General features: G+C 42.3%; 1 protein-coding gene across 1 annotated transcript; it reads left to right on the forward strand.

Annotated features, from left to right (window-relative positions):
- Nucleotides 1-387: 387 nt before the first annotated feature.
- slc43a1a (solute carrier family 43 member 1a) lies at nt 388-22,593 on the forward strand. Its single transcript, XM_080415793.1, has 15 exons — nt 388-562; nt 5,656-5,816; nt 6,421-6,613; nt 8,338-8,393; nt 8,555-8,631; nt 14,980-15,072; nt 15,390-15,523; nt 15,717-15,844; nt 16,723-16,869; nt 16,981-17,016; nt 17,292-17,427; nt 18,002-18,131; nt 18,927-19,000; nt 19,742-19,865; nt 20,216-22,593. Exons 2-15 carry the CDS (start codon nt 5,663-5,665, stop codon nt 20,405-20,407), a joined length of 1,674 nt encoding a protein of 557 aa, XP_080271919.1. The 5' UTR covers nt 388-562; nt 5,656-5,662; the 3' UTR covers nt 20,408-22,593.
- The last annotated feature ends 71 nt before the right edge of the window (nt 22,594-22,664 follow it).

The following is a 22,664-nucleotide window of genomic DNA, read 5'->3' on the forward strand; positions in this document are numbered from 1 at the left end:
AACGTTGTGAGCTTGAAGGTCAGCTATTTTCAAAAGATTTTATACATTTAGAAAACATGAAATGGAAGATTTCTGCATAATGAGTACTTTTACTTTTGGTACTTTAAGTACATTTTGATGCCAATACTTTTGTACTTTTACTCAAGTACATTTTTAATTCTGGACTTTTACTTTGTAACAGAGTATTTCTACTTTTACTTAAGTACGAAGTGTGAGTACTTTTTCCACCACTGCTTTTAAGTTACAGTAGCAAAAGTCTAGTAAACTCTCCACCCCTTGCTTGAATGGAGGCTCTGTAAGGGCAGTGGAAGAGGGAGGGAGTTATAAGTCAAATTAGGAGAGAGGGGGGGGAGTTTGTAGTAGCTAGAGAAAGAGAGAGAGGGGGTTGTAAACACACTCACAGTCACATTTTGAATGAAATGAAGTCGTCTTAAAGAAGAGAAGTTCAGGGGAAAACGGTTAAAAGCTGTCAACTCTTACCAAATATCACTGATCATATTTGTTTCTCCTCTGACTCTCAGGAAACAAAAACTTCTTCTTTTCCCCCTGAGAAGACATAAAAGTAAGTCCATTTATTTATTTATTTTCTGGTGTTTCTTGATTGAATGTAAATTTGAGCACAGGTTTTAATCAACTAACGTTATTCACATTAAATGTAAAGTTATCATATCAGGCGGTAAAGTGATCCTGCCTGCTTGGCCGGCTGTACACACGTGGCACGTGTGTGTGTGTGTGTACGGTTCCTTTTAAACACCGAAACCACGTTCAAAAGCATGGGTCCTTAAACAAAATAAACAGAATAACTTGTATTCACGTCTACTGGAACGGTGTGGGAATACAATGGATTTCCTCGGACACATCATACCGGATACATTATTACTGGAAGAAAAGGGGGCCAGGCCGGCTGTTGGAGCAGTGACCACCCCTCTGTTTGTCTGACTGTCCATGTCGTTCACCAGGCCAGCTTCTGCTCTGTGTTGCCATGTCCGCTTATTATTTGCGACTTTGGGCTTATTTTTCTGTAATTTTTCTAAAGTGTAGTTGCTTATTTGGGCTTGGTGGTTCTCAAACAGTTTCATTTGTCCACAGACCCCCCCCCCCCATCTGAAAATATTTTGTGCCAGAGAAACCCCCCCCCCCCCCATACAAGATTTGTGTTGTTAAAATGTTTTTTAAAATATTCTAAATTCTTTTTTTTTTTTCTTTTTTTTTTACAAAAGTTGTGTTTAAAAGGCGATGGGCTCGCCTACTTTGGGCTTGTTTTCATAGACCTGGTTGCTTTTTTCTTTCTCAGAACCTGGCAACACTGCTCTGTGGAGAGTGCTGAGTGACCGCTGGCTCAGGCTCTGTGTTCAATGCTCCGCTCCGCGTCGCTAACATTCTGATGGTCATCTGGCTAAAGGACCGGTTCCCCTCAGAATAGTGATTCTGGGGACGCCGGAACGGGGTTTAATTTGTTGATTTTGCATCAGAATATACCTAGCTGGTTGGCAACAACACAGACCACAATCACAATCCCTTCATTAGTCATCTACGAATATAAGTCTAACGTCTGCACATCTACTAGGCTTATAGGGGAAAATGTGGGTTGCTCAGACCTAATGACAATAGAATAATTATAACGTTTTATTACAATTGAAAGGGGAGATAGGGAAGAGCCTGATCATCATCAGGTACAAATGGCTGGAAATCCTTTTACTATGTTTAGATCAGCAAGATGTTAACACTGACTTCCAAGTTCCTAGTACAACAGTATAATAAAGTTGTATTTAGAAAACTGAAAGGGGAGCTTTGGGGAAGAGCCTGATCATCATCAGGTATATATACATGGCTGGAAGTATTGTTACTATGTTTAGATCAGCAAGATGTTAACACTGACTAGACTTCCAAGTTCCTGGCTATCCCAGAGCATAGTCAAGTTCTACACCATCAACCCTGCAGTGATGGTAACCAGAGACCATCTGAGGTCATGCCCGTGGAGAGACAGCTGTTGGAGCCTCCTGTGTCCATCTAGGAAGCACCAGGGTTGCGTTTTTGGACTCCTCGGGGAACAGAGGCTCCATGTGGCGAACCGTTTATTTGTTTAGAACTTGTGAGAGTAAAGAGTTTTGCCTCAATGTCCTTTATGTCCTGCAGAGGTTGATAAACATGCGTGGTCAAGGTCAGAAACATCCCCGTGGGGAAAAGAGAAGAGTCGGAATGGAAACCTTATTATGAAAAAGGCTAGCCTTAGAACACATGTGATGTGGCAACTGGCAAGTAGGCTTATGCAGCAGTTAGTCTATGGATAATTTTGTATTATATATGATGATATATTAGATATTGTATATTGGGTTGTTATTATCATAATCATAACATTGTGCCACTACTCTATCAATTTGATAGCCAAAATGTAGCCCCCCCCAATGGCCACATAAGACCCTCATTGCTGTATGCCAGACAGAATTGCATCATTCAGCTGGTAGGCTTCAGGAAACAACCTCCTTCTAACCTGTTCTTCCCCTCCCCCACTCCCACTCATACAAACAGACACACTCCACCTGTTCTCTACAAACACACACTTCACCTGTTCTAATAAAAGCACACACACTTCCGGTTCTTCCCCCTCTCCCACTCATCACAAACACATACACAGACTTAACAGCAACATGGCGATAGAGGCTCACAGCTGCTTGCAAACCATGAATGAACTGTCTCTTTTTTGCTCCGAGTGGCTTCGCGATTCTCTGCAGTGTGTTCACCCTCACATTACCAGTACAGTGTTAATGACATGCTTGTCAGCATGTTCTGACGGTGCAGTGTTGAATTCTGCCACTCCTGCTGCCAAATGGTATTTTTTGGTGTGGAAGAGTAGACAAACAGAAACTAAGGAGGTGAGAGTCCTGTTGAATTCAGAGGTGGCCCTGGCTCAGGAGGTAGAGTGGCCAAATGGAACGTTCCCGGTTCGATCTCCTGCTCCTCCTGGCTTCATCTTGAAGTGTCCTTGAGCAAGACACTTATGCCAAAGTTTAGGGTTTAGTGTCTTGCCTAACTAGAGGCCCTGACTGCTCGTGATGAGCAGGTTGGTGCCATGCCAATCGGTGTGTGTGCGTGTGTGTGTGAATAGGTGAATAGGTGAATGTAATGCACATAGTAAAGCACTTTGGAGAAAGGCACTATATAAATGCACCATTAATGCACAATTTACCATATCGCCTCATATGGTACAACCCCAAGCATAAGAAGATGTGTTATCAATATATCTAGGCCTTAAGCAAATACCTTTAAAACCTTTGCAGTCGATCATTCGCAGTCTTGCATGCTCTACAACAAAAAATATATGTGTGTGTATATTATATTTAAGTGGAAAAGGCTCTGATGTTGGAAAGAGCCGGCAGATGTTGAGAATGGGTGTGATGCAAGGCAAAAAACACAGAGGAGAGGAGTGGGGATTAATGTTGAACTGTGTATTTGTATTTGTATTTGACTCTACTTTCATTCAAAATTGCTACCAGGGGTCCACAAAGGTTACTACACAACCATGTGCACACACGCGAGACAAAAACGTAGTAGAGCAGAGTTTAAGTTGGTTTGATGCTGCGTGTTCATGACTCCGTCATGTCATCATCACTGACAAAATTATCATGATCGCAAACGATCATGACCACTTTGGGCCTGCATTGTTTGTTTGCCCTCAGTATGTTGACCATGAGTTATTTTTTTCTGCTTGTGTTTATGGCGTGTCACGATATTGCAAGGAGCCATGGCACTGTAAATCCAATTCATGTGACAGTAGCTACTATACATAGACCCAGTTGATGTGTGCATGTGTGCACTCTTGTTGTGATGGAGACTGCCTGTTCTGCTGTGTTTACCCATCTGTGAATCCTAGTTAGTTGACAGTTCCCAGCTTTACAGGATGTGTATTAAGACTAATATTGCAGTTGTTTTCCCTTTGCAGTGAAACCGGATTTAGAAAGAGTAAAGTAAATAGATTGAGCACACAACACACAAACACACAAAAGACCACAGCCTCTGGCAGACAGAAAGATTCACATCTGGGTTTGACAGTCTTGGCCAGTGCTTATCCAGTGGATGGCAGTCACTCAGTCTAGTTCAAACCTACTGTAGGCCTAATCCAGGTCCTCTGTTGAGTTCTTCAAACCCAAAGACTAGCAGCATAGTTCATTATGAGTTAAATCACCAATGACCCTGGGCTGGTAGTCTCCTTACTGGATTATATATATTCTTTTATGAATGAATGAATAACCTAATTTGTGGTTCATAAATGTACTGGGTTGAGCGGATAAGCACATTTAGCACTCTTGCCCATTGTTAAAAGCTGAGGGAGTCGTGTGTTTCCAGCATGGGGGTGTCAGTTACAAAGAAATCTCTCCTCTACAAATGCTCTTTTCAGCACAAAAGGAGTGCGCTGGGCTATCGCTAATCACATTACACACACGCCATATCACATACACACAGGCGCACACTCATTACTCTCTTACTGTGTGTCTCTATATTCACTCATGCAGTCACATGTTCTTCTTTCTATGTTCAACAACATGTTTTCATATCTGCCATTTTAAGTTGCGGCAAACGATATTAGTAAAGAATGACGCACATAGACCCCCAGTGACTGGTACTTATTAGATTCTCTAACACACTTAAAGTAGAGACGAGATGGCACCCCCATACATGCAGAACCGTTAGACGGGTTTCCCGCTGCCACCAGCGAGTCTACCCCACCCCTTTACTGTTCACGAGTCTACCCCACCCCTTTACTGTTCAACTGACTCCCCTGTTAGCTGTCCTTGGTTCTCTTCCCTTTGTGCAATTCATTTAGGGTTAGAAATAGACTAGTGGCTTAATTGTATAATGGGCACTTTTTATTTTAGTATGTTTCCCAGATGTGTGTGTGTGTGTGTGTGTGTGTGTGTGTGTGTGTGTGTGTGTGTGTGTGTGTGTGCGTGTGCGTGTGCGTGTGCGTGTGTGTGTGTGTGTGTGTGTGTACGTGCACACGCTTTCTGCCAGGGAGGTCATCATGACTGGTGTGAGCCTATTTGCAGTTGCTGGTCGGTCATGTTACAGGTCACAGTGATCTGTGTGTGTGTTGATGTTATTTCTATTATGTAAAGAAAGCAGCCACTGCTTTGAAGCTGGTCATAATGACTGGACTAAGGCTATTTGAGTGCCAGGTCACTGAGGTTACAGTAAAGTGCTCTCTCTGTATGTGTGTGTGCACATTAGTGTCGTGTCTACTTGGAACTGAAACCTCTCTGCCTTCCAGTTGCAATCAAATTCATTTTCAAGACAAGTAGATGAAGTCCTGTGTGAAAGTCATGACATTGCTACAGGCAAGATCAAGTGTGAGCTAGCTGCTTTATTGTCAGCATAATAAGCAGACAGATCGATTGGCAGAATGTGTGATACAGTACAATGCGATGAGAGGTATTTACACAACAAGCCATTCAACCATTTTATAGGCGTATCTGTTCAAGGTTTCTTTATTTTATATTTTCACATACAGGTCAATAACAAAAGGCATACAAAAACAGTGAATGTATGTTACCCCTCCCACCCCCCCAAAGTTCCCGCTCCGAAAGAGCCACAACCCTGGTATCTTAAGAAATGTTCCTTTTCTAACCTCCCACCCCCTTGACTTCTTCTCCCCTGCAGAGCTACAATGGCACCTTCTCTCCGCCAGGCCTATGGGCGGCGCTGGTGGATGGCAGTGACAGCGATTCTGGAGAACCTGCTATGTTCGGCTGTGCTGCTTGGCTGGGGCTCCCTGCTCATCATGCTGAAGAGGGAGGGCTTCTATTCCCATCTTTGCTCAGGTAAAAACGACAAGAAACGTTCCACGCACATACATTACAAATGTTTAGGTTTCTTTTATTATGGCGTGTCTCTGCAGGAATCAGCCAAAGAAGCATCTCCATTCATATTACACATATGTTTCATACAATATTTAACTAAAATGTTATAATGGAACTCAATAGGTATCGGGCTGAAACCTTGCCCAAATTTGGAGTCATACATTATAGATATGTCATAATTATAATAATACATTTTATTTATAACGCACTTTACATTTTTGGAAATCACAAAGTGCTAAAGAGGTCATAGACGAAGACGACTGACATCAGCCTGGCCACACAACGTCCAACATCCACATGGGAACCATACTGTTCCCATGTGGATCTCGAGATACACATGATTAGATTTTTATTTATTTTTTGCTTTTAGCATATGTTTTATTAATTATATTTATATTGTGTGTTCAGATGTGCAAACACACACAAATCACAAACACATCTACGGTACACAGTACCCACGCACGCACGCACGCACGCACGCACGCACGCACGCACGCACGCACGCACGCACGCACGCACAGAGGACTTATTCTCAATTTGTCATCATCTTTCCTCCCTTCCATAGAGAACGACTCAGTGGTGGTTACCCTGGGCAACACAACGTTAGGGGAGGCGGAGGAGTGGCTCAGCTGTGTGGACCAGGAAGAGAAGCTTAATCTTGGCTTCACCATTGGCTCTTTCTTACTCAGTGCCACCACCCTGCCCCTTGGTATCCTGATGGACAAGTATGGGCCGCGACCCATTCGCCTGGTCGGCAGGTAATAGGAATGTTCACAGATATTCAAGATTCAACAAGGTTTTATTCATATATATGGCACTGGAATGGTTGTGATTTTATATATTTTTTTAAGTTTGAAATATTTAAAAAAATCCTACCTCAGTTGACATGACAAAAAATGTTAATTGTTAGGTAAGGTGCTTTGAATGCCATGCATGCAGAGTAGTTCACTGAAGTCAAAGCCAGCTCGTAGTGACATTGCCAAGTATACATCAGTTCTGGATGGATCACATTCCTAGAGTAGGAGAGACTACTGCTATTGTTCTCTCTCAGCAGCTGAATGAATTAATAGAGGCGGGGCACCAATGTCCATCTGAAAGGAATGTTTACATGCATAGTAAAGGGCAGATTCCTTAATAGCTGTATGAATTTGGTGGGACAAATATGAATGCATTGGAAAATTGTGCTAATTTTCTCTACCAGCATAGATATTTCCTTCAAGTGGAAGCCAGTGGTTGCTGTAAGATACTAATGCTGATAGCAACGCATAAGCAAACAACCACACACACCCACACAAACACACACAAATTAATTCAATCAGTAGGTGTTACTACTATCTGTGTGACTCTCCTGATTTGGGCTTAAAGAATTAATGAGTTATAAATGGATGTGCAAGTCTGCATCTCTTCCCTACCCGGCCTGTTCCCTTTCCACATATGGTACTACTGTCTGATGAGGATGTTCAACTCCCAAAGGTCTGATAAAAGGTTGTGTTCCCTCGCCCTCCCCATATACAGCCAGTAGTCCTTGGGCAGCTTCTAATTATTACCTTATTATAGATCAGTCTCTGCAAGGTCCTGCAGAAACCCAGACATTTGATCATGGTGCATGACACATGTTCACCTAATAAATCCTATGCTAGGGACACACTATCCACATTCTAACTGATCCATCCGTTGAGGCCCAGTACAGATTCTAAATAGAGGCCTTATGGCCATACTGACTCTATGACTATATGATTAAAAGAGATAATGCATATACTGTAAGGCAAATGTGGTTATATATTTTTTAACATAATTAAATAAACAATCTCTACGTAAGGCTTCCACAGTGATTTGCACACATTAGGAAGCTGCAGAATAGAGATTGTCACCAGTTGCTGCATGTGATGTGTTGAAATTCATTCATCATTCGATTTGAGATTATTGCTGTCAACATCGGATTTGATCAAATTATCAAATTAAATTAAAATGGTACATCAAATGAACACTGAACATACATACATTTTTTAAATGGTGTACATGAACTTGATTTTGGAAACGTTATGTAATCACTCCCTCAATGCACCATTTCCCTAACACCACACCATAACCACACAATCCCCTAAATATCGTTTCTCTCACTGTCTTAAGATATTTAAAAGTATTTATACACCACAAAAAAAAAAGATTAATCTGTTGGTGAATGCAACTAATTGTTTGAAAGGGAGCAGCATAATAGTGTCATAATGACATATTTACAAACTAATTCTCATTAAAATTCAGTGAGTGATCTGTCTGCCTCTGATATGTTTAAAGACGCTGCAGGGTTATAAGTCACCACCGGCTGGCCCTCTGGGTGTTCCTACACTTGTCTTTGCTTCAGGCGGTCAAGCAGACCTGTTGCAGCACATTTAGACAGCTTAAGCTCATGAAAGGGGTATTTTTTATGTTTTGGATGTGTGAGTTTAATTTGTTCTCCTGTGTTTCTTTCTCTCTTTCACAGTTCGTGTTTCGGTCTCTCCTGTATCATTATGTCTGTCTCGGCATACAACCCTGATGGTATGTGCACTGAAACACCTGCACACGCACATCAGTCACATAATGTGCATATTAAAAACACACAACAAAAATCTGACCCAGAAAGGAGCAGAAACGTATCCATGCCAATTATAGATTACTCCATGTAACCTCTCCTTCTTTCGTCCTTCTCTTCTCTCCAGCCCTGTCAGCGCTCATCTTCCTGGCTCTCTCCTTAAATGGCTTCGGTGGAATCTGCCTGACCTTCACCTCCCTCACGGTAAGACACAGGGATGGGTCAAAAAGAAGTTTCACACAGATAAACAGAGAGAAAGACACATAGACAAACAACCTTGAACAAAATAGAGAGTCTTGCAGCAGTAAAGTAAATAGTCTATGTTTCCCATCGCAACAGTATTCGTTCAGGTTTTTGGGGTAACACAGAATCTATTTGTGAGCTACTGTATAACATAAATACTAAAGGTCATTTGGGTTGATTAGTTCGATCCCATTGCCCCTTTATTTTTTCAATACACCAAAGTGCTTGTTTGCAGTGCTGTTGTTCCAAGACTGCAATTTTTCAGTGTCCGCAATACTGGAGAAATAAAGTAAAATTGTATGTACTGCTGGATAAAAGTCAAACCATATTTAGCGTTTTTCTACAATTGTAGAATTTAGCTCGTAGTATATGGAAAATTACTAGTACGGAGTCATTTCAACGGAAGGTCAGAATGTTAGTTAAAATGATGCTGGGTGGTTCAGAGCCTCCATTTGCTGAGAGAAATGGGTGTTGTGTTGTGTCTGGGCGCTATGTTTGTGTGTGTCACGTCAGTCGTGTGACGTGTCAAATGGTACCAACATTTTATTGTCATATGCCCTGCGCCCCCCTGGCAGGTATGTGGGGGGGGGGGGGTGGGTCATTTGCGTGCACGGTGTCCTCAACTGCATCGGAATGTTTCCTTCTGAGTTGCACATGACTTTTCACAGATGGAAAGTGTCTCCCACGAGTGTCAATGGCCAATCAGAGCCGTCGGCCGATCACACACCCTCACCCTGTACTCCAAACACACACAAGGGCACTTTCTCTCTCTCCTCTGTTCCCTCTTTTCCTTCCTTCCCTGTGCCTCCCTCATCTGTGCTCTCTTCTCTTCCTGTAGCGCATTGACTGTGGTGAAGCGTGTGTGTGTGTGTGTGTGTGTGTGTGTGTGTGTGTGTGCCCGTGCCTTATCTTCCCACCCAGTTAAATATGTTTGACAAATATGTCACCTAACCATACAAGGTGATTGATAGCGAAGAAGATGATACTTTTTAAAGGAAAGTAAGTCGTTTAAGGCCTTTGTGGGTTAAGGGCAGTTCTCTTTTACAAACTGCTTCATCTACATATTATTATAGCATACAGTATATTAAACTATTCAAATGTGGAAAGGTTTAGATTTTCCTTTTCACACGCATATACAGCCAAGCATTGTTGTGGTTCGTACACATATGTTCTCCACGCCTTCCTGTCAGTGACAGTGCTCACAAACCATGTTGCACGTAGGGGCGCTGAAACGTCTATCTCTGCAACTAACTACCTTTTACGGAGTGAGAGCAGCTGGCTGGTTACACACACACACGCACGCACGCGCACACACACACACACACGCACGCACGCACGCACGCACGCACGTACGCACGCACGCACGCACGCACGCACGCACGCACGCACGCACGCACGCACGCACGCACGCACGCACGCACGCACGCACGCACGCACGCACGCACGCACGCACGCACGCACACACACACACACACACACACACGCACACGCACACACCCATATTCTTACAATATACTCCTCCTTTCTCTGTCTGTCTGTCTGTCTGTCTGTCTGTCTGTCTGTCTGTCTGTCTGTCTGTCTGTCTGTCTGTCTGTCTGTCTGTCTGTCTGTCCGTCCGTCCCGGCCACCACAATGTCATTGTTGTTGTTAGGAGTTGATGTCTGCTGCAATATGGCATAAGGTCACTCAAATGTGAGCACTTTATCATAACCTAAGACAAAACGTTTTAGAAGTGTTGTGGTCGTAACAGTCCATATTATGCTGCATAAAGTCCCACTGTGTGCGTTTGAGTCAGGCACGCAACTCTCACTTGCTCTGGCAGTCACACATTGAGCTGCCACATATCAATTCTATTTATATTATGCTCGTGCTATTAAAACATACTGTAGGCCTGTATATTGAAAAAATCCCAATGGCTTGTGGAGTCACATTGCGACAGTGGTGGTGACCAAAAGATTTACTCTTCAGGTGGTGTTGTTTGGTCAAAGCCAGGTAGCAAGCCAATGTGTTTCACTGGATGGTCTAAAGCAGTGGTTCTCAAACTTTTCAGGCCACTTATACTGTTGGGTTGTTTACTGATGAGTGAGAAAACATTAAGCAAATCATCTGTGGACCCCCCAAAATCCTTTGGGGACCCCCCTGAGGGCCGCGACCCACAGTTTGAGAGCCACTGGTCTAAAGCACATAATGTTTGTTTCTGGGAGAGTTAGCCTTGACAACAAATGCATGATGCGTTTTTAATGAGCGTATTGACATTGAGTGGATGGCGAAGGTCTGCCAGCTTGTCATGTCGTTTTTCAAGTACACTGTCTTCATGGAATTGGAGGTAGGGAGGGCTTCCTTCTTGGCACGCTGCCAGGGTGTAGCTGTTCTCAGCTGTTCCTCAGTAAAAGTCATATTGGTCATCCTCTAAATTAATCCCAAAGCAACTCAACTCAACTCAAAACGACTTTACAAGTAAACAAACACCACCCCCTGTCCTTAGACCCTCAATTGGGGCAAAAAGATAAATTCCCAAGAGAAAGCCTGTGATGGGGGGAAAAAAGGAAGAAACCTCAGGAAGGATCGCAGAAGAGGGGACCCCCTTCCAGTGTGGACAGACTTTCATCTTAATCTGACAAGTTGATTTGCTAATCCAGCATCACTGACTAGGTCCTCTGTTCACTGTAATCTGCAAACCTAAAGAGATTAGCACACTACTGGACAAACACAAGACATTGACCTTATTCACACTGCAGCCATTTTGCTCTTTCATCATACTCTGTGCAAAATGCCCACCATGTGACTGTGGGGAACAGGGAATGACTTTTGATTGAATAAGACATAGATTAAATAAGTAAGAAGTGTCAGAAATGTTTGTGGATCGATCCCGACGGCCTTTGCTGCGTTTCTCTCAACCCATTTCCTGTCATTCTACTGTCCTATCTATAATAAAGGCATAAATCAAAAAAATTATAGAAAATAAATGTTGGAAGATACATGAAATGAACGTAAACAACAGAACACAAACCATGGCACGTTAATTTCGACTTGGTCAAAAACGGCTGAGTAAATCAGAGATACAAAGAAGCAGTGAAATGGAAAGTTACACGCTGTGGTTTGAGAGAACCAGAGGCAGCACCGTATCTGGTGAGACCACGCGGTTCAATGTCACTTGCGGATTGATGCATCTTTTACACCGAGATGAGCAAAGTTTGGGGTTTAGTTTCCTTTTTAAGGAAATCGGGAGAAAAGGGGGTTGAGGAAAGAGAGGGGGTGGGGTGGAGGTAGGGGGGGGGGTGCGGATGGGGGGCTGAGGTCGAGAGAAGAAGCTGGTCCCGATCAGCTGTGGTTTAGTGTTTCCCGCTGTGAACTTTACTGAGAGCTGCAGCTGTGGTTGGAAAAGATCTGAGAGGAACCCAAAAGCGTGACACTCTCTCCTCCCTCTTTCTCTCCTTCCTTTCCCTCTGTGTCTTTCTTTCATGTCTTTTTCTGTCTTTCCTCTGTTCTGTGCTCACCCTCCATCTCTCCCCGCTGTCCACTTCTGTGCCAATTCCGCACCTCGTAATCTCTTCCATATATTCAGTGTTTTACTCTTGTAATGTAAGTGCATCCCGGGGCAGGCTACACAGTAAAACCCTGAATGTTAATTTAACCACTTTCAACCTGGCACCCCTATTTTGGTCAATTAAAGGGGAACATTTGCAAAATAAATTAACATTTGCACAATAAAAAAACACATTGTGAGCTTATAGATTGCCTATTCTCGCTATTTGTTGTGAAGAATATAGGGCTTACAGTAAGGGATTAACTGGTGTGCACCTTTTCAGCTCGTTGGGCATAAATACACGATATTGCGTCAGATATACTCATGGGGAATACATTAAATCAAATGAAAATGTATTTATATTGCACATACAGCAATTGCAACTCAATGCACTTCACAGAAAATAATTATTCAAAAGAAAGTAAGCAAACGATCATAATACTGAAATATTAAATAAACACAAGAATAGAGCTTCAGTTGGATATAGAAGTCATGGTAATTGAATGGCTCTGTGACACCTTGGGTGCCTCCTGATGTCACGTGCATTGTGTGTCCACCTCCCCCTGGCAGGAGTGGCATGTGCTTGATGTGTGAAATATGTTCTTCATGGAAACTGTCAGAACACACTGGTGGGAATCTCGCTCACTGTTGTTGACACGTGCTGATGCACACACACACACACACACACACACACACACACACACAAACCATGTCCTGATGCAGACTTTTACAGTACATCCCCCCCTCTCTCATGCACACACAAAACACTCACGCACCAGTATGCGCACAACATTACTTCAACTAGAGCTCAGCTGTTACACTTGAAAGCAAACATCAGCTATGCTGACATGTAACATGGCTGGAATAGTTTTGCTTTAACATTAGTAAGAGACACAAACTTCTCCGTGTACACAGAGGGCCCTGTTGCCAGCATTCCACAGATCGGCGGCCAGAGACGCCTGACCGCAGATCTAATCGCTTGCTAACAGGCTGTGAAATATTTAAATTCTCAGAAGTTCTGAATGAGGACGGCTGTTCTCGGGGTGTTTTTCATTTAGCTTGAGTGATAAGCTTCACTCAAAAACTCATTTTTTGTTTACCTGGCTAGAGCCGCCTCTGTTTTTTGGGTCTTTAGCAAGACCTGTGTTAACCCCACCATCCACGCATGCACGCACACACATTCACACGCACAATCCAGTCCAGCATCAGCTACTATACTGGAAAATCCTGAATGTTAATTTAACTGACTGACTGTAAATCTAACCAAATGGACCAGATTTAAATGTTGTAGCAACTCCCCAATAGGTTGCAGACATTGGCAACAAGTACGCACAATCGCACATGCAAACGGTGGTCTTACCCACACACGCACGGTCACACATTTCAGTACACATGAGGAGAGCCCCAAGTAACTCTAGGAACATCTATGTTGTGAAATGATTCCTGGAATCCCTCTCGTGGAAGTTATTTGTCATTCTTAGCTTCCCGCCATGAAGCTGTCCCATGCACAGCAGGCTTGTGTTAAACCACAACTGAAACGCCAAAATACTATTGATAGACTCAAACTCAAAACAGATACAGCGAGATCACAAGCACATCAGACACGCATAAAAATTAATTGTTGGGGATCAGATACCATTACACACCTCAAAAATAACTTAAATTTCTCCCATTTGCAGTAGATACAGTAAGGTAAGACACATTTAATAAATAAATTAATGAATGAATAAAAGGGGCATAGTCAAAATAAATGCTGCACGCACGCACACACACACACACACACACACACACACACACACACACACACACAGGTCAGATACATTGCCAGGTCCGTGGTGACTAAGTTTCCCTGTTACACTCTTCAGTCTTTGTTACATTGGTCAGTCTTTGATTGGTATGAGGACACCGAAAAATGACAGTACTCAAGGACCCCTGAACTATGGATAGATTCAATTGAAAGACACAAGTTGACGAAGGAAGTTTAGAAACGGGTGCATTGGCGTTGGGGAGAGAATGGTTAGCTTGTCATGCTGCACACCTCAAATCCTTGCCATGTGATTTTATAATCATGATTGACCCATTTAAATCTCTAATCAAAGGACAATGAGTGTGCTGAAAGTACAATAGGTCATTGTTTAGTTTAGGTAAGCGCCTTAATACTGTAAATAGGCCGACCCAATATATGATGTGCTCAGAGTCAGTGCCTGGTGCCCAGTGCCCTATGCACATAGACGTGTCATCATCTATGCCATTTATGTGCCTTGCGAGCTTGCAGGAGTTACTGCTGACTAGGCTCAGCTTCCCCAACATTAATCCTAACCTAAATAATTTGTTGAAATTGGTTAAAAAGACCCTGGACATCTGTGTCATAAGCATAGCTTAATGTGTGTGAACTGTAGGTCGAGATCCAAAATAGGTCATAGCCTTGTTTCTTGTGGATGCCCTCCTGACAAGAAAATGAATGTTGCTTCAATGAGCCTGGGTCGCAGGGTGTTTAAGGCCTCTCATCTACTTGCAACTTTCCCACTCTTCCACCTTGCTTTACACACAGCAGCTGTACCCCCTCTGCTGGACAAATCAATGTATTACACCCCCACTCCACTACAGTTTTCGCTCTATGCTGCATTGAATCTCACAATGCAAAGGATATGCTAAACGTAAACCAGTCAGTGTGTCACAACTTCAACTCTGTTTTAGAAAGGAGAAGGTTTGTCTCTTCTCATAATTAATTCCATTGGTTTGTATCTTCTCATAATTAATTCAATTTTTCTCCATCCTTCCAGCTCCCCAACATGTTTGGCAGCCTGAGTTCAACCATCATGTCTCTGATGATTGGTTCCTATGCCTCCTCTGCTGTTACATTCCCTGGACTCAAGGTAACCAAGAGGATGTCTTCAGTACCTTGTCTGTAATAGAGCATGAGGGACATGAATTACATTTGGGCCAGATATTTGGTTTATAGAACTGGCACATATCCATATGAAGGGTATATAATTGTGTATTTAACAGAAAATGGTTTTGGAAAGTAAAACCACATGTATTACCTTTCAGACAATCTACAAACCACAGTATGAGAGACCAAGACCATTGGCCTCAATGAACTTACCTGTCACTTATTCAATTTGCATTGAAACTGGAAAGTGAAGTATAAGTTGCCTATTTGATAAAAACAATGTCTCTCTTTTCTTTTCAGCTGGTCTACGATGCAGGGGTGTCCTTCAATGTCATCATGTGGGTGTGGACGGGTCTTGCTGGTTTCGTCTTCTTCAACTGTTTCCTTAACTGGCCAACCGAGATCTTCCCTACGCCTGATGAGGTTGATTACAGGTCAGTGTAGCCATCACCCGAGTCAGACCAAGTACAAACATGGATCTGTCACCTGGATCTGTTCCTTGATTACACTTGTAATCAAGGCCAGAAACCAAATTGCGATGCTGTTTCCCTTTTTCGTACATGGTTCCATTGTCTTTATCTTCAGTCATCTCACTTATCAACATCGCTGTGTGTGTTTGTGAAACAGTTCATGGGGCACAGTGCTTGAAGAGCACTGTGCTTCTTCAGGCGATCAGAAGGTGGAGGGAGAAAGACTGAACCAGAAAAATGGAGATGTCCAACACTCTACAGAGAAACTACCTACTGAGACTGCACGTGAGTCAACATGAATTCTAAAACGGAAATACACACCCGCACACATGCACGCACACATGCATGCACGCACACGCACACACACACACACACACACACACACACACACACACACACACACACACACACACACACACACACACACACACACACACACACACACACACACACACACACAAGGTGCAGTGTAGTTCAGTAGAGTCAACATGTACCCACAATGTTAGGATCCATACACTCATAGCCTCCGGTACTAATTAACATTAGCCATGAGAATGTTACTGTGCAACACAAGCCACTATTTCTCAAATACCATAAAACTGTTGGATATATCAAGGGTCATTAGTGTGTTAAAGCGAAAAGGCTGTTTGTAAACAGCTTGAGACCTTAATAAGCTATGCTCACATCAGTGAATGCAACCCCTTCATCGTCTCAGAGAACCAGTGGTTTCTAATGTTAATTATCACTGCAGGCTTCACACAATTCTGGAAATTATGTGTGCAGAAACCACTGGGTATGCTACAGGGTTACATTCCCATTGAAGGCTAGAAATATGAACCACTTTCAACCTGCTGTCCCTATTTTCGGCAGTCATTATAGGAAAAATATTTATTTTAAAAACATTTTCATAAACTTTCAGAACTTTTCAAATAGCCTATCCACAACCTCTCAATGCACCGCATCGTGATGTGTTGTGAGCTTGTAGATCGGCTATTTTCGCTACGCCACACGATCATATAAGTACGTTTAAACTAGGGCCTAAGTGCTTTAAGAATACTCTCGTGAAATTACAAAGAAACTTTCATTTCACCTTTCATCTCCCTACATGCACGGGGACAGAAACAAATAAAACTGCTACTAACTTATCTTTTTCACTCGCTCAGATGCCATCCCGTTCCGTCGCTCTGTGTTTTCTCCCATCTTCCTGTGGAGTCTGGTTACCATGGGAATGTCCCAGCTGAGGATCATCTTCTTCATGGGAGCTATGAACAAGATGTTGGAGTTCATGGTTACCCATGGCAACCAACACCGTGAGTGAAAACCAGAGATTATAGCCTATATTAATCTGTGTGTATATCTGTACATAATTATGTTACGGGTTATGATGATTTATTTATTTATTTTTATTCTTTTTTTTTCAGCGTCCGAGGAGCTGGCGAGTGAGGCAGCGGAGAATGGTGAGTTTATGTGGTTTATGCATGAGGTTGATTATCTGTGTATTATTTGTTGTGTGGCTGTACACATAATAGCCTGGAAACCAGACGAATCTGCCAGAGTGAAATCATAGGCCTGTGTATTGTCATCACAAAACCAGAGTACTATCAGTAAACTGGCCTGAATAACTGAGGCTGGATTTCCAGACTTCAAGTACGCGTGTTTTACCCCCATGTTTCCTTTCTTTAGCTGTTATAGTACGTCATTACATGATGTCATTTTCCATTGTCTCCCTCAGTGAGTTTCTACTCGTCCATCTTTGGCACACTGCAGCTGCTGTGCCTGGTGACCTGTCCTCTGATTGGTTACATTATGGACTGGAAGATGAAGGAGTGCAAGGGCGAGAAGAGTCCCACCTCAGACACAGACAAGATGTAAGAGCACAAGGGGGGATATATTAACCAAATGCACCCTAACGTCTAATTTATACTCCCTAGTACAACAGTGCCAAAAAGAACTGAATTTCAAGCTTGAAAATCAATTATCTTAGGCAAGCACTACATTCCACCATTGTCTTCCTTCTGACTGGACCTTCTAAAACCAAGCAACAATATAAAGGGGGAGGTAGACTGCCTACTCTCTTATTAATACGTTTGGAAGTGATCCAGCACACTGGTTCTCAACATGGGGTCCGGGGACCGGTGTCCTTGAAGGGGTTCCAAGAAGTCCCTATCTAAATGATCGATACGTAGTAACCAAATGGACCTTTACAACTCTTTAACTCTGAGAATGTACAAATGGAACCCTTTTGTACACTCTCAGACTTAAATTAAACACTGAGGATTTTGCTGTGTAGATTAGGGTACCAGAGCTTAAAAATGTGTATTCAATGGGGGTCTGGGGCCTAATGCATATCAAACTGTGGGTGCTTATAGAAGTTAAAAAGGTTGAGAATCACTTATTTAGGAGAGAGGGATAACATTAACATCGCTGTCTACCTGCCCTCAGAGAGCCCACCACACCCATGAGAGACCGTAAGATCCAGAAGGTGACCAATGCCATAAGGGCCTTCATCCTGACCAACATGCTGCTGCTGGTCTTTGGATTCTGCTGTCTCATAGACAACCTGCCACTACAGGTACACACATTCTGCTGTCTCATAGCCAACCTGCCACTACAGGTACACACATACACAAAGTACTTGTGCACAGAATGTGCACATAAGTTCAGAAGAGGAAATTCCATTGGCATAGGGAGGAAACCTTGACAGGATCTCCCCTGCTGTTTGTGTTCAAAACATGGGTTAACAATTAATTATGTATGGTCAAGGCCTGGAAAGGGTTGTATTTGGCCAACTACAATCATTCCTCGATGAAAATAGCTCCCTTGAAGTGTTTCAGTCTGGGTTCAGAGCACGGCACAGCACACAGTCTGCACTGTTAAACTATGAGGTTGGCATCCATGGTACAGCTTTAGACTGGTTTAGTTGTCCTACCTCCATGGCAGATCCTTCTCTCAGTCGAGATACTGTCTCATCCTCCCTCATAGATCAATTCTTGGGCCCATCTTATTTTCATTATACACACTCCCCCCTAGGCTCCATCATCCGTAAACATGGCATCTCTTTCCATCTCTATGCAGGCGATACCCAGTTGTACCTCCCACTAAAGCCTGACAGAACCCATTCCCTGAAAACCCTGTTTTATTGTCTCTCCAAAATCAAATCCTGGATGTCCACTAATTTCCTCAGGCTAAATGATGACAGAACAGAAATTGCACTCTTCTGCCCCCCAGACAAAACTAAAATTATTTTATACATAATCAAAAACTATCCCTTTGGAGAAAAGAAAACTTTTTGCATTTACCCTCCGTATACAGAAATGTCCACCCTTTGACCCTTTGATTAATTTCTTAATTCTTACCTAACTGTTAGATTCTGACGTTCATCCTCCACACCATGGTCAGAGGCTTCATCCACTCCTGCTGCGGAGGGCTGTATGCTGCTGTGTGAGTACTGTGCTGTTGAACTACTGTAGGGTCATACTTGCACTGGCAATTGTCTTTATTAAAGGCGTGAATGCCTGAGGTCTTTGGAGGGCATGTTTCCAGAGCTCATGCTTTTTAAGCAAAATAAAGTCTGAACTAGCCCATACCTCACCAATGCCATCACGTATAGCTCTGGACAACTCAAAACACATTCCTAATTTAAGTGGCCATAATTGTACCTTTGTTACAGTATAACAGGACAAACTGCCTTTTTGTTGCTTTATGGACAGAAATATCTACAATTAGAGGCTCTATAAGGATAATTCCTTTTAACAGGACGTTCATGAAAGTCCTTGCGGGCTTGTTTCCAATGAGGGCCTGTGAGCAATTAGGGGTTAAGAGTCTTGCTCAGGGACAAATTTCATTTCATCAACACATATGCTGGCGTGGCCTGGAATCGTACCTGGGGCAACCAGGGCCTCTGGCTCCCTAGGCGGGCTCACTAACCACTCAGCTATGGCCGCCCCTGTAATGTTGTGGTGGGGTGATTGTGTATTTATTGCACCCTGTCTGTTGTTTATCCTTGTTTGTTCTCTGAAAATTAAGCAACTTCCCACATTTATAGACAATGGTGTTTCAGTATTTTGTGTGTACCTGCTACTGCCTATACTTATTCCATTCTATTCTCTTCTATTCCGTACACTGTGCTGTATATTTGAGAAATAACGTCGTTCCCCTGTCCCCTGTCCCTGTGTTGTGCAGCTATCCTTCCAACCACTTTGGCACTCTGACAGGACTTCAGTCCATGATCAGTGCTGTGTTTGCTCTGCTGCAGCAGCCCCTCTTCATCGCTATGGTTGGACTGCTGAAGGGAGACCCCTACTGGGTAAGGACCTCTATAACATTGTTCAGACACGACAGCCCCAACATTTGCATTATGCACAGACAGATGCAAACATGCCAGCACTCCTTGAGTTGTTTTCAGTATTTATTTGTTGCAAGCTTGATGGTTTAGTGTAGAGCTTATGCACACACATGTAACGTAATAATAATACAATACAACTGCATCAATTTGAATACCCATTAGTATCTTAACATGATTCTGGTGACAAGGATGCTGAATTATCTTAGTTTAATTATTGTTAAATTACTCCAATTTAAACACACATGCAGGCACACATTCTAGTTTCCCTATTGGCTAACAATTGATGTCTCTCTCATCCAATCATCCTTCAGATCAACCTTGGCCTGCTCATTTTCTCATTCGCTGGCTTCCTGTTGCCGGGCTACCTGTTCTACCACCGCAGACACCTGGTGAGGGAAAAGCTGGCCAGAGACAAGGAGGACCATGACAAGCAGGCGCTCAACCACACAGAGACCAATGGCCACAAGCACCACAGCAATGGTCACAGTGTTGTAGAAGCTTAGAACCTTATCATAGAACAATTGTAGGATTTATATTTTGTACATGCCTGCAAAACCAGCACCAGCAATGTAGTCAACCTATATTGAGTCCCACCTTTAAACCATAGTTTTAAAATGAGTTATATCCCCCCAGGCTTTATTACAACTTGAAGTTAGATTCAATCAGTGAATGTACAGTAGAGTGATATGGAGGGAGGTTGTCATCATCACGTTTTAGCTGTTTTGCTCAAAGAGTCACATTAGTGTGGAGAGAAAAGCCATTGATTTCACTAAGTGCCCGCATGTGAGGCCACATGCACACAGCTGGTACAGCCTCTGTGTCCAACCACAGATTTTACAGTACTTGAAAGACTCTGGATCATCGTGTAGATAATCACAATCAATGCTGACACCAAAGAACAGCTCACAGATATTAGAAGCATTTTCTGTTTTAGCCATATTTCAGCAGCGCTTGAACAGAAGAAAACATAAAATAATAAATTGTGCTATTTTTTACTGTAGTCCCACCCAAATGTATAAGAATCACAGTCAATATTACATGAGTAAAGTAGTTATTACCACCTAAAGGACTGCAAATAGCAAGCTTCTAGTAAGTATAATCATGCCGTCTATGTGTTTTCAGAAACCAGGTTATTTCCTCAAGCTACAACAAACTTCTGAAAATGCTCTGATTTCTTCAGACATGCACACTGACCATATTCAGTGACCATTTTGCTCTTGCATCATAGGTGGGGAATGCCCACACTGCCCCTATTATGAAGCAATAGCAAAATGGCTGCCTTATCAATATGGTTAACACATGTACAGGTACATGCAGATAATTGCTTGTATAGACACAATAACTACCTCTTATTCCCTTTTTGAATGTCTCTCTGCAATACATTATTGTGTCAGTCTAATACTATATTAGGAAACACAAAACTTCAAATGCTCAAATATCTTTGGCCGAGATATTTTGTATGCCAAAATGTTGCCCTAATGCGTCAGTGTTTAATTTTTCCAGGGGTGTTCTTTGTGCTTACATTTCTTCAATTTTTATAAATAGAAACAAATTATTAATTACATTTTACAAGGACATCTTTTAAAGACTGACTTGACACACACACAGTTTGTCCATGTTATCTAACACTTTTTACTGCTTTATGCGCAAAAATGAAATAGTATGTGTATGAAATATGTATTTAAGTGTATTTTTGTACTTTATAGCTGCATTAGTGTTCAAAAGGGAAAGTTTGTGTATTAACATTTGTGTTGTTTTTTGTTTCGTTTTGTTTTTCATAGTTGACTGATTTGTATAGGCCTGAACACTCATACAGGTGTTTTCGGTTATTCTAGTTGATTACACCTCTATTAAGATTGGAGCAGGGCGGAGCTATGCTGACAATTTTATGTCACAGAAAACTATGGTCTGATAACAAGGTAATTCGGTCTGCACTTAAGAGGTGCAACAAAACTAACGGAGGCTAAGAGTGAGGGAGCAGTCAATAAAACTTAGTTTTTGAACACCCACTCAGCCCTATGAAGCTAGACTAATTAAAAACACCTGAATGAGTGTTCAGGGCTTTTAATATGATTTTACAGTGTATACTTGCTTCTGCCTTTTTGATGCCTTTATCTTGTATCGATTTTTGAGAAAAGAAAAATCACTTTTGTTTTTGTAAATAGAGCTTACATCTTTCTCTTGTATTCTATTGCATATTATGTTAGTTTTGCAAATCTATCACCACCAAGAGATACACATTTGCAAAATTTCCACTGTGCTGGCTAGATCGCTCTCTATGCACGCACAATGTTGAGTCATTGCTAATGTTGAGCAGACAGATGTATAATTTATCTGAGCTCAGTACCTTAGCTGCTGCCGTCTTGACTTTGTTGCAATAGAACCAAATGTAGAGAAGCAATCGCTGCCAAACTTCTCTCCTGGTAAACCAAAAGCAATGTTTAGGAGCTGAGCAAGCCATACAAATAACTATCTTAAGTTTTCCAGTAGACTGTACAGCACTTTTCATCAGGGGAAGGTAGCTAATGTCATCGCATGCAGTGGATTGCACCTAATCATATCTGTTTACCCACGGTTTCAAAGCTTTGCTGTGTTTGTAGCCATATGTCCACATGAACAACTAAATCTTGCTTGTAAAACAAAATAAATGTAGAAATTAAAACTTTGAATCATTTAATTTTGGTCACTAGTGTGCACAATGAAGTTTCTCTTTGTTAACCTTTGAATTATGTACGTTTGTGAGTGGAAGTCAAACAGAGT

Source organism: Gymnoscopelus braueri (genome assembly GCF_963280865.1).
Source record: "Gymnoscopelus braueri genome assembly, chromosome: 20".
NCBI lineage: Eukaryota > Metazoa > Chordata > Actinopteri > Myctophiformes > Myctophidae > Gymnoscopelus > Gymnoscopelus braueri.